This window comes from Meriones unguiculatus, chromosome 1 (genome assembly GCF_030254825.1).
Source record: "Meriones unguiculatus strain TT.TT164.6M chromosome 1, Bangor_MerUng_6.1, whole genome shotgun sequence".
Classification (NCBI taxonomy): Eukaryota; Metazoa; Chordata; class Mammalia; order Rodentia; family Muridae; genus Meriones; species Meriones unguiculatus.
In genome coordinates, this window is record NC_083349.1 from 19,284,760 (window position 1) to 19,297,434 (window position 12,675).

The following is a 12,675-nucleotide window of genomic DNA, read 5'->3' on the forward strand; positions in this document are numbered from 1 at the left end:
CCCACTAAGTCCAACTGGTGCTGCCCATGCTACCTGCACCCGTAGGCCCAAAGTAGAATGGTTCTCCTCTCAGTAGCCATCAACCTCCGGTAGCTCCTCAGCTAGGGGCGGGGCCTCATGAGGCTCCCCTCTACCCATCCTGGAATTTTGGCTACGTTGATCTACCGCAGCTCCTGTGAGTTTCCAAGTATGATAGGAGTGTGCTAGCCATGCCATGCCCAGAAAACAGCACTCTACAGCACTCCTCCACGCCCACCAGCTCTTACATTTGTTCCATCTCTTCTTCCAAGATCTTCCCTGAGCCTTTGGGGCGGGGGGGAGAGAAGCTGAATAAAGAGGTGCTATTTAGGGCTGAGCACTTGGTCACTTATTCTCAGCCTTGACAAGTTAGGATCTAGTCATAGAGATCCACTGAGTTCTCTGTTTGTCTGCCTTACCTCCTCCCCCCACACACTTACTGGGACTTGTTATATAGGCAAAGCAGCCCTCAGACTCATAAATTCTCCCATCACAGCCATCACAGCCATTCATAGAATGGTCTTATGTAGACCCAGAGCTAAGAAATCCAAGTGCAAGTTCACCATCTTTCTCTTCCAAATCCTCCTGAGAATCTAGAAGCCATCAGCTCCTTACTGTTCCAAAGTGTGCCAACGTGCCAAATGCTTGGTCACCCGGAGGGACAGGATGTACCCTGATATCTATTGTTAGGACTTGGATGTGGTTTGGGAGGCAAAACTCATAAACTCATAAAGATCACCAATCCTAGACCTCTCTATAGCTGTTTTTAAAAGATTTGCTTTTTATTAATTACATGTGAGTATGTGCATATGTGTGTGAATACATGTGTAAGTATGTGTGTACATGGAAGTGCAGGTGCCTGAGTTGGCCAGAGCATTAGATCATCAGGAATTGGAGTTACGGGCTGCCATGAGGCACCCTGTGTGGGTGCTGGGAACCAACTGTGGGTCCTCTGTAAGAGCAGTAAGGGGTCTTAGCCTCTTTCCTGACAGTTTTTAACGTCTCAGAAATGTCTTCACTGAGCTCAGCAGCTTTTACTGTTCAGTTTTCCTACCCTTCCTGGATTCCCATGGATGTTTCTGCTCCTGTGGGCTGTGAGTCTCTGGCAACCCCTGCCTGACCAATTTGATGGCAGCAGTTGTTCTGCTCCTGCCCTTCGTCCTAAGATGGGTCTGAGAAGAATGACTGCTTGTCAGATTTTGCTTTTCTTGCTGTGTGTTTAGGGTGCTGATCTCCAAGAATCTCGTCCTGGACCTCCGTGCTTTACCCTTTGGAGACCTCTCAAGTCCTGAGCAAACAAAGTCTCCACTGGCACTTGATTAATGCTTCTCGACCAGATGAGTAAGGCCTGCGGATACAGTGACTACCAAGTTCTAAATGTCCGCGAAAGTTCTTAGATGAGGGTTTAAAAGGGGAATAAAGAGTTTATTAAAAGAGTTACCAGTGCCTTGGACAGACAGACAGACAAACAAGAGCATGGTGGGGGCTCCGAAGAGAAAAATGAAGGCCTGGGGAATGGAGTTCTCTCCTTATAGCCCTCTGAGGAATTTCACAGCACATGCGTGAAGTCTGATTCCCAGACACAAAGAAGGGAAGGGAGTGAGTGGGAAGCAGGATGTGTGGGCACCAAATCTTCCTTTGATGTAAACTCACTTCCCTAGTGAGAAATCCTGGCGTCTGTGAGACTATTAGTTAGGAACTCAAAAACAGCATCTTAGTTGGGGGTTGTCACCATCTGAAGATGGGAGGGGCTGCTGCACGCCTTGTTGCTGTAGTTGTAACCTGGTCTGGAGCCTAACAGTCAGCACCTTCTTTATGCTCAGTTAATGTTACAGTATCATGAAATGCAAGTGACATAAATGACCATAACACACATTTTGTAAGAGCCTTGAACACTGAAGATAACTTTCATGTGCACGAGTGTTTTGCCTGCATGTATATCTATGCATCACATGCATGCGTGGCACCTGTGGACTCCAGAAGGGCGTTTGGTCCCCCCGTATCGAAGTTGCAGGTGGTTGTGACTCCCTAACGTGGGTGCTGGGTCTCTACAGCAGCGGTATGTTACACTCGTGTTGCACTCATTTTTAAACTCTATTTTATTGGGGTATTTAACCCTCTTCGTCCCTTCTACCAACCCTTTAACCCTAGGTAAGAGAGAGAAGGTTAGTGGGGGCAGAGGGGTCACAGATCCCTTTACTTCTTGGCCAGCAGCATCCTTGGGGAGAGTAGCAGGGAAGCCAGTGAGATGCTACTGGGCTGCGAGAGGTGGTGGTGATGCCTGGTATGGAAGGATTGGCCACACTGGGTACACCTACAGAGCCTTGTGGGGAAAGACTGTACCAATGGTGTCTGTGGCGGTGCAGCTTCGCCCTCATGTTATCCCCCGGCATAGCTTTAACAAGCTGGGCATGTGGTGTGTTCAGAAGAAGGAAATTGAAGCTGCCGTTGAGCATAAGATCCAGTTGGGAATTGACCCCTACAGTGCTGGCTCCTTTAAGAACCACCAGGAGGTAGACATGAATGTTGTTAGGATCTGCTTCCAGGCCTCCTATTGTGACCAGCACGGACAGTTGCACCCTGCTCTCTCTGAGCTGTCTACAAAAAGAAGTCAACCAACACATCAGTGCTGTGGATTTGCTGAATCAACAAGGAGAGTGGGCCCTGCACGGGTGCTGAGGAGCTGTATTTGCTGTGTGACAAGGTACGGAAAGAGGATATATCTGTGGTGTCCAGCACAGCTTCCTGAGAAGGCCAAGCCGACTTCTCTCAAGCTGATGTGCACTGGCAGCTTGCCATTGTGTTCAAGACATTACCCTACAAAGACCTGGAAATCTCACAGCCTGTGACTGTCAATGTCTTCTTGCTGCGGCTCACAGACAGGGTGTGCAGCGAGCCGCTGCCCTTCAAGTACCTGCCTCGGGATCATGACAGTTACCCTGTGGACAAGAAACAGAAGCGGGGACTGCCTGACGCCCTTGGAGAGCCAAGCAGCTTTGACCCACACAGAGCTGAAAGTAAACGACTAAAGAAGAAGCCAGTGTTCTTGGACCCCTTCCTGCCTGGCCACAGCTCAGGCCTTTATTCCCCCCATCAGTTCTGCAGCTGCCATACACTGATTTCTTCCCTGGTACCATATCCCTTCCCAGGTTGGAGCCCCCTGGCGGCCCTGACCTCCTGGATGTTGGCTTTGCCTATGACACTTCTGCCCCGACACTCTTCACCATGTTGGACCTGCTGCCCCCAGCACCACCACTTGCGAGTGCTGTGGTGGGTAGTGGGGCTGCAGGGGCCACGGTTGTAGAGTCTTCTGTCTTGGAACCCCTGACATTGGACTCATTTGCAGCCTCGGGCCCTGGGGATGTTGGCACGGCCAGCCTTGTGGGCAGCAACGTGTTCCCCAACCAGTACGGAGAGACAGCCTTTGGGGGGTGGCCTCCTGTCTCCAGGGCCTGAAGCCACGTAGCCTCTGGGGTGACAGAGAAGGCATTGGATCACCCCAAGGCCAACCTTGATCAGTCTTCCAGCTCCCTCACCCTGAATCGGACATCTGCAGTGCTGGCGAGAAGCGGGGGAGAGCTCCAGTTCTCCCTGAGCCCATTTCACAGATGAATGCTGGGTCTGAAGAGGAAAAGGGGCTCCTGCAGGTGGGCCTTTTCTTGGGACAGATTCTGAGAAATTGTACATAGGGGAGGAGGGAGCAGATCCCTGGCCTTCTTCCTTAATCCTGATGACGGGGTAGGTTGTTTGTGCAATTTTCCCAATAAAAATTAGATTTAAAACAAAAACAAATAACAAACAAACCCTCAAAACCAAAGCAGGGTACTTGGGAGGCAGAGGCAGGCAGATCTCTGGGAATTCAAGTCCTGCCTGGTCTACAGAGTGAGTTCCAGGATGACTAGCGCTACAGAGAGAAATCCTGTCTCAAAAGCCAAACCAAATCAAGCAAAGCAAAACAAAACAAAAAACCAAACCCTCAGAGTCCTACTATCCCAGTGGCATACTTCCTCTAGCAAGGTCACATCCCCTAAGCCTCCCCAAACAGGGACCAAACATTCAAACATCTGAGGCCTCAGGGGACAGTTTCCCTCAAACTGCCATAGGACTCCTCCAAATCTCATTCTCCAATTGCCTCCTGATAGGATACAATTTCATTTTTGCTTCCCCTAGTCTCTGAGCAAAGCAGCTGATTTCAGTCCTACTTCTTCAGTTTTACATCCTGGATCTGCCCCTCACTGCGGTGCATATATGGTCACTCAGAACAATTAGACCCTCTTCATTGTTGCAAAGGCCCTCCCACCCTCAGTGGGGAAAATGAGTCACCCTTCCATTCACTCTTAGGAGCCATGACTCATCCATATGTCTGCTCACTGTACTTGCATCACACATTAGCACAGCACACTTTATGAACGATGACAGCTTGGCATGGATGTCATCAACCCATCAGGAGAGGGGATCTGGGGAAGGTGATCACTTTAACAATGAGAACACTCTGAGACTGAGGCTGGTGGTGGGGAGAAGATTTATTTAATAGATCTTGGATACATTTCAGATTTTCACAGACTTGTCTTGGAGCTGACAAAGCCTGGCCAGACATACCAGAGAATGTGGGAAAGAGAGGTTAAAGAATCTGGGGGACGAAGTTACAACCTGAACCTGTAAAGGAAGCATCATGGCAGTGACTTGTTCCTTTCCATCAAGGGCTGGAGAAAGAAGCCTTGAGCCTGAGAACTATAGTCACTCAGCTTCCAAAAAGGGTAGGCTTCAGAGGTTAAGAAATAGGTTCAGTTACTTCTTAGAAACGTTCAGATCTTGCACTGGCAGCACACAGGGGCACAGCAGCTGGACTGACAGGAGCAGGGCTTGCAGCAGCTGCACTCACAGCAGCAGGGCTTGCAGCAGCTGGACTGACAGCAGCAAGGTTTGCAGCAGCTGGACTGGCAGCAGCAGGGCTTGCAGCAGCTGGACTCGCAGCAGCAAGGTTTGCAGCAGCAGGACTGGCAGCAGGAAGACCCACAGCCTGAAGAGCAGCAGGGCTTGCAGCAGCTGGATTGACAGCAGCAGGGCTTGCAGCAGCTGGATTGACAGCAGCAGGGCTTGCAGCAGCTGGATTGACAGCAGGAGGACCCACAACCTGAAGAGCAGCATGGTTTGCAGCAGCTGGACTGACAGCAACTGGACTTGCAACCCCCGCAGGAACCACAGCCTCCCTTGCAGCCTCCACAGGAGCTACAGCCTCCCTTGCAACCCCCACAGGAGCCACAGCCTCCCTTGCAGCCTCCACAGGAGCTACAGCCTCCCTTGCAACCCCCACAGGAGCCACAGGAGCTACAGCCTCCCTTGCAACCCCCACAGGAGCCACAGGAGCCACAGCCTCCCTTGCAGCCTCCACAGGAGCCACAGCCTCCCTTGCAGCCCCCACAGGAGCCACAGCCTCCCTTGCAGCCCCCACAGCTGGAGCAGCAGCAGGTGGGCACACAGCAGCACACAGGCTTGCAGCAGCACACAGGCTTGCAGCAGCTGGAGCCACAGGAGCCACAGCCCCCACAGCTGGAGCCACAGCCTCCGGAACAGCCACAGCAGCTCATGGTTCTGGTGTTGGGTTGAGGATGGAGTAGGTCAGAGGAGCAGGTGGAGAGGGAAGATGTGCAGTGTGGAGCCTCCTGAGCCTGGGCCTTTATATCCCTGCCCAGGTCAGGTGTGAGGCTGCACATGGTCACTTCCTGGTTCCTGTTTGTGCCATTTCCCCTAGGAAAACCTTGTTTGTTTTCCTTTCAAGTTGCTCTGCTGCACCAGTATTGATGGAATTTCCTAGGAAGTGACCTCCAAAATGGAAGCTCACATGCTTCCAGTTCTAGGACATGAGGTGAGGCTGAGCTATGATTTAGGTTTTCTCAGCCTTCCTTTGGCAGAGGGCAACCCAGGCATGGCAGCTTTCATCTCGTATGAATAGTTCCTGGGTTGTGAGCTCCCAGTATCCACCCCTAATGGGGTGGGACCTCTGCTTGGATCCTGAGAGAGTGTCTCACCCCACGATGGAGTGCTGTCCCTTTACTCCAAGCTTGAGCTTTTCTCTCAGGTAGAGGAGCTAAACCATCCAGACACATGCTTCTTTCTGTGTTCCCTGCTAGCCTGCGTTCCATTCAGCCGTCACTCTTTTGACGGTAAGCATACGTAGAGGGACATGCCTGTTCTACTTCTGAGTCTGTGCAGGCAGAGGGCGTAGGGTAGCCATCATCTGCAGGTTGCAAATTACTGGCTTGGGGATTTGTGTAAACAAGTGACCAAATACTGGGCTTATGAAACAATAGAATTATATTCTTCTGAAATCCTGGAAGCCAGAAGTGAGATGTCAAGGTCTTGATAATGCTACATTCCTCTTCAAGTCTTATCTGGTTTCTGGTGGTTTCAGGCTTCCCTTGATATCCTGTGTCTTAGTCGGGGTTTCTATTGCTGTGAAGAGACACCATGACCACAGCAACTCTCACAAAAGAAAATGTTTAATTGGGACTGGCTTACAGTTCAGAGGGTTAGTCCATCATCTTCATGGAGGAAAACAGCAATATGTAGGCAGACACAGCGCTGGAGGAGGAGCTTGGAGTTCTACATCTTGATTGGCAGACAGCAGCAGGAGACTGTGTCACACTGGCTAGACTTGAACTTATGTGAGACCTCAAAGCCTGCCTCTACCATGTCACACTTTCTCCAACAAAACCACACATTCTAATAGCACCTCTCCCTATGGGCCAAACAAACATGTGACTCTGTGGGAGACATAGCTATTCAAACCACCACAGACACCATGGGAAGAATCAGACAGTGAAGAAAGAGAGAGTAAACTAGAAGTGATAGCATATTGTCCTCAGGTCCAACCTTTAATACAGAGGCAAGGGAAAGCCGTGGTTCAGCATGCAAATGGTCGAAATCATAAAGGTCCAGGACAGAAGTTAGGATCATTGTGGATGGTCCACCATGTGAACTGTTTAAATTGGGAAAAACTTTCAAACAAGCAATGACAGTGCCTCCCACAGCGTTGCTTGTGAGGCTGTAGGACACAACAGTGGGGTCAGTTTAAGTGCTGTGGAAACAGGAACAGAGTAACAACCATACATTCCTCTGTGTAGCAAAGGCTGCATGGCCTGAGCAAATAGGAAAAAGACCCATGCCTAGTGAACTGGCTCCTAAAGCCATTGGACACACTTGATTTTCATCCACTGAAATCCCCATGAGTATCAGAGAGACTGGAAGACCCTGGAGGAAAGACAGGCATCACCGAGAGAACTGGGCATGAGAGTAAGGGGTGTGTGATTTCTAATTCATTGGGCCAGATGGGACTATGTTCATAGAAGAATTGATTTGGCAGGACCTCAGGACTGATACAGGATTTCATGGCTTCGCTGATCCCCACGGAAAGCCATATGTTCTTTGTGAAGTAGGAGAAGCTCAGTTGGATTTGAATCGCTTAACACCTATGTGTACATCAGGTTCAAAAACTGCTGAAGCCATTGAGAAGGGGTGAGAGAAATGTAGAGAAGACCAAAGACCTCAAAAGTAATATATCACTGCTGACATTAAGCTGGGCCTGCTGGTGCTGTGACATAAAATGATGTCATCCTCTCCCACTCTTCCTGTACTTGGCTCTCCGGGCGGGGGGGGGGGGCACTAAGTTCGCATTCAAAGAAGAAACTAGAACGACTGCCTTCACTAGGTGGCATAATGATTTGGTGGCATGGGTGGATATCATCACAGTGAAAAAATACAGGAGTCTATTGCAGAAGGCATCTGAAAGACCCTACCAAGCAGCGTTTCAAAACAGATACTAAGACTCATAACCAAACCTTCCGCAGAAGGGGAGTTAGTATGATGGGGAAAGGATAGGAACCCCACGGGACCAAATATATCTGGGCACAGGGTTTTTTTTTCTTAAACTGTTTCTCCAATCAAGGACCATGTATGGATATATCCTAGACCATGAAGCTCGGATGAAGCTCGTGATAGCTCAATAACCAATTGGTTTCCCATAGTAAGGGGAACAGGGACTATCTCTGACAGGAACTCAATGGCAGGCTCTTTGACCTCCCCACCTCCCAAGGGAGGAGCAGTCCTGCTAGGCCACAGAGGAGGACTTTGCAGCCAGCCCTGAAATATCTGATAAAACAGGGCCAGATTTGGAAAGGGGCAGGGAGAAGCTGAGGGAGGGAGAGTAGGATTGGGAGGGAATAAGCTGGGATACAGAGTTAATAAAATGTAACTAATAATAATAAACAATAAAAAAAAAAAGAAAACTGTTGGTGAAATCAGTAAAGCCACTCTGCCACACTTTGGGGAAAGCTTTTACTTAGAAATCCAGTTTCAGGTGGGTGGTAGTGATACACACCTTTACTCCCAGCACTTGGGAGGCAGAGGTCAGCAGATCTCTGAGTTTAGGTCTGCTCTACAGAGTGAGTTCCAGAACAGCCAGGGCTACACAGAAAAACCCTGTCTTGGAAAACAGAACAAACAAATCAAATTTCCTTATTTTTTCCTTCTCTTTCTTTTAAAAATTTTTTTTTTGTTGTTGAAAATGGATTCTTCTTTCATACAGTACATTCTGACCACAGTTTCTTCTCCCTCCATCATTCCAGCTACTCTCCATTTCCCCTCTCCCCAGATCCCTACCCCTTCCATTTCCTCTACAGAAAAGAGCAGGCCTCCAAGAGACCACAGTCAAACAGAACAAAACAATGTAGAATAAGACAAGGCAAGAGCTCTCATACTGAGACTGGACAAGGTAACTCAGTAATAGAAAAAGAGTCTCAAGAGCAAGCAAAAGAGTCAGAGATACATCTGCTCTCACTGTTGAGTCCCACAGAAACACCGGCTAACAGCCACAGCACATACACAGATATACACTCATGCTACCAAGCTTGCTCCCCATGCTGGTACCATGCTTGCTACTTCAGACTCTGTGATACCATGTGGGCCCTGCTTAGCTGAGTCGTGGGACATGTTCTCCTGAGGTGCTTCATCCCCATCTGACTCCTATAATCTTTCTTCCCTCGGCCTGTGTTTTCTTTATCATTTCTGTTTTCATTTTCAAGTCTTGAACAGTTGTATTCATTTTCTTTTACTGTTTATTTTTTTTCTTGGCTTTCTTTAAGGGATATATTCATTTCCTCTATGAGAGCCTCTATCATCTTCCTATAGTTGATTTTTTTTTTTAGGTTTTTATTTTTTTGTGCTTCGGCTATGTTGGAATATTCAGGGCCTGCTGTGGTAGAGGCCCGGGCTCTGGTGGTGCCATATTGCCCTGGATGTTATTGATTGTGTTATTAGACTGGTGTCTAGACAACTGGTTTTGGGGTGATTACATATAGCTGTAGGTGCTGATCTCTGGATTTGTCTTTGTTGGGTGGGTGTTTTGTTCCTTGGTTTCTGTTTTTTCTCTGGATTTTCAGAATGTGTTGGCTGTGTGTTCCTGTTTTACTGGCCTGCTTAGTTGCTGTGTTCAGTGGGAATGCTTGCTAGTGTTGGAGGTTGGCGGAAGGGGAAGGGGTCTATTGCAGTGCTAGGGGTAACCCTGAAAATTGGGTCTAGGGAAACAAGGAGTGTGGAGAAGGTCTGCAGACAACCTATCTAGTCTTCTGGCAGGTGTGGCCTGTGGTTGAGCAGAGGGTGTCTGCTCAAGCTGAAGGCTGGGATACAGCAATGCAGTAGAAAAGGAAGGCCAGGGGTGTCTGCTCAAGCTGAAGGCTGGGATACAGCAATGCAGTAGAAAAGGAAGGCCAGGGGTGAAGATGGTTTGTGTGATCCGCAGGACAGGGGTACTGCAACTGGTGTTCTGTTATAGTACTTGGGAGGCAACCGTGAGAATTGAGTCTAGGGTAACAGAGACTGCAGAAGGTCTGTAGGCACCCTCTCTATTTTTCTTACCTTTTAATTTATTTATTGTCTCTGTTGGGGGGTGGGGGAGTACACATGTATCATGACACATATGTGGAGGTCAGAGGACAAACTTGCGGAAGTTAGTTCTCTCCTTCCGCTGTGTGTGGCCCTGGCTTGGCAGCAAATGCTTTTCCTTGCTGAGCCACGGCACCAACCCTAGAAATCTGATTTCTTTAATAATTACAGGACTATTAAAGCTCTGTGCTTCTCTTTGAATGAGGTGTGGAGTCTTTCAAGATGTGAATCTGCTTCTTCTAAGATACCAAGTGTGTGAGCCAGCCACTCTTTCTTTCTGACACTAGTGGCTTATTCCTCTTTTCTTCTTGGTTACTCTGGTTAGGACTTTGCCAGTTTTACTGATCAGTTCAATGGACTGCCCTTATTTCTTTGGCATTATATTATTATTATTATTATTATTATTATTATTATTGATGTGTATAATTTCAGTTCACTAGCTGTGCCCCAATGTCTGTTATTGTTTTCTGTGTACTTTTTGTCTGCTTTTTTCACTTTCTTTAGTCTTTATAGGGGGAAACTTGGGCTATTTTATTCTTTTAACACACGTGTTTTGATGCTATTAATTTCTTTCCAAACATGGCTTTAGTTGCATTCCCCTGGGTTGGCTTATTTGCATCCTTGTACCTTTTTGCCTTTCCTCACAATCCCACCAGCTTCCCTAAAGCTTAACCACATCTATCCTGTAGTGATGCTACTATTGGCATCTCTGGCTGTCTCCATCTCTACCCAGAACTCTGTGCAATGTACATGCTTTGTTTACCCCTGACTTGGGCACCTTGTGGCCTCAAATCTATTAAACAAACACATGAGGGACCATTTGTGATGAATGGGTAAGGGTAAAAATGCAAAGAGAGAACAAAGAGATCTGGAGTGCAGGAACATGGTGAATATTTTCTTTTCTTTTCTTTTTTTAAAATTTTTTTGCACATTTGTGTTTTGTTTGTTTGTGTAAGGGGGTTGGGTCCCCTGGAACAGGAGTTATAGACAGTTGTGAGCTGCCATGTGGGTGCTGGGAATTGAACCTGGGTCCTTTGGAAGAGCAGACAGTGCTCTTAACCACTGAGCCATCTCTCCAGCCCCATGAATATTTTCTGATAGAAGAAACCACAAAAGAGTAAGATTTGCTAGAGAGAAATATTTATTTATTGATGCTGTAAGATTGACAGGTCTTTAATCACATGCTTTAACTATAGTTTCTGTTCTGGCAGCTCATTCTCATAGATGGCTGATCTATGACCATGGGCACCTCAGATACAAGTGGGTGCTAGGAGCCTTAGCTATCTACATTTGGAGCCTCATATCTTGCACTGGCAGCACACGGGGACACAGCAGCAGGGCTTGCAACAGCTAGACTGACAGCAGCAGGGCTTACAGCAGCTGGACTGACAGCAGCAGGGCTTACAGCAACTGGACTGACAGCAGCAGGGCTTACAGCAACTGGACTGACAGCAGCAGGGCTTGCAACAGCTGGACTGACAGCAAGATGACCCACAACCTGAAGAGCAGCAGGGCTTACAGCAGCTGGACTGACAGCAACAAGGCTTGCAGCAGCTAGACTGACAGCAAGAAGACCCACAACCTGAAGAACAGCAGGGCTTGCAGCAGCTGGACTGACAGCAGCAAGGCTTGCAGCAGCTGGACTGACAGCAACCCCCACAGGAGCCACAGCCTCCCTTGCAGCCCCCACAGGAGCCACAGGAGCCACAGGAGCCACAACCTCCCTTGCAGCCTCCACAGGAACCACAGCCTCCCTTGCAGCCCCCACAGGAGCTGCAGCCCCCACAAGAGCCACAGCCTCCCTTGCAGCCTCCACAAGAGCCACAGCCTCCCTTGCAGCTCCCACAGGAGCCACAGGAGCCACAGCCTCCCTTGCAGCCCCCACAGGAACCACAACCACCCTTGCAGCCCCCACAGGAGCTACAGCCTCCCTTGCAACCACCACAGGAGCCACAGGAGCCACAGCCTCCCTTGCAGCCCCCACAGGAGCCACAGCCTCCCTTGCAGCCCCCACAGGAGCCACAGCCTCCCTTGCAGCCCCCACAGCTGGAGCAGCAGCAGGTGGGCACACAGCAGCACACAGGCTTGCAGCAGCACACAGGCTTGCAGCAGCACACAGGCTTGCAGCAGCTGGAGCCACAGGAGCCACAGCCCCCACAGCTGGAGCCACAGCCTCCGGAACAGCCACAGCAGCTCATGGTTCTGGTGTTTGGTTGGGGGTGGAGTAGGTCAGAGGAACAGGTAGAGAGGGAAGATGTGCAGTGTGGAGCCTCCTGAGCCTGGGCCTTTATATCCCTGCCCAGGTCAGGTGTGAGGCTGCACGTGCTCACTTCCTGATTGCTCTTTTTCCCTAGTGCAGCTGTATGTCAGTGTAATTAACATTGCTCTGTCCTATGACCCACTTCCTCCACATCAGTAATTTTCCTAGAGATCTTCAGGACTTGGCAACCCAGGGTCTGGTGTTCCTGGGCACAGAGCAGCTTTACCCATCCCTGCACAGGGCTCTGCAGCCTGGGTATCTTACAGCATGGTGAGTTTTCTACTTGTTTATTCATGTCCACTCCTTTGTCTTGTGAAAACACTGGGCTGTTCTGGTTCTTTATTTAAAACGGACAAGATCGAGGTCCTGTTATAACCATGTCTCTGAGCAGAAAGTTCCAGGACTAGTTATCTGACTCTTTGCATGCTTTCAGGCTCCTTGCTTGCAGGCTTCTTGGC

General features: G+C 49.1%; 1 protein-coding gene and 1 pseudogene across 1 annotated transcript; one reads left to right on the plus strand and one right to left on the minus strand.

Annotated features, from left to right (window-relative positions):
• The first annotated feature begins 2,302 nt into the window (after positions 1-2,302).
• LOC110560044 (transcription factor RelB-like) lies at positions 2,303-3,484 on the plus strand (annotated as a pseudogene).
• A 1,412-nt stretch (positions 3,485-4,896) lies between these two features.
• On the minus strand, positions 4,897-12,197 carry LOC110560045 (keratin-associated protein 5-2-like). The gene is made up of 3 exons (XM_060376295.1): positions 11,606-12,197; positions 11,393-11,432; positions 4,897-5,152 (listed from the first exon to the last, which is right to left on the minus strand). The coding sequence occupies exons 1-3, from the start codon at positions 12,153-12,155 to the stop codon at positions 4,897-4,899; spliced, it is 846 nt and encodes a 281-aa protein (XP_060232278.1). The 5' UTR covers positions 12,156-12,197.
• Between the last annotated feature and the right edge of the window lie 478 nt (positions 12,198-12,675).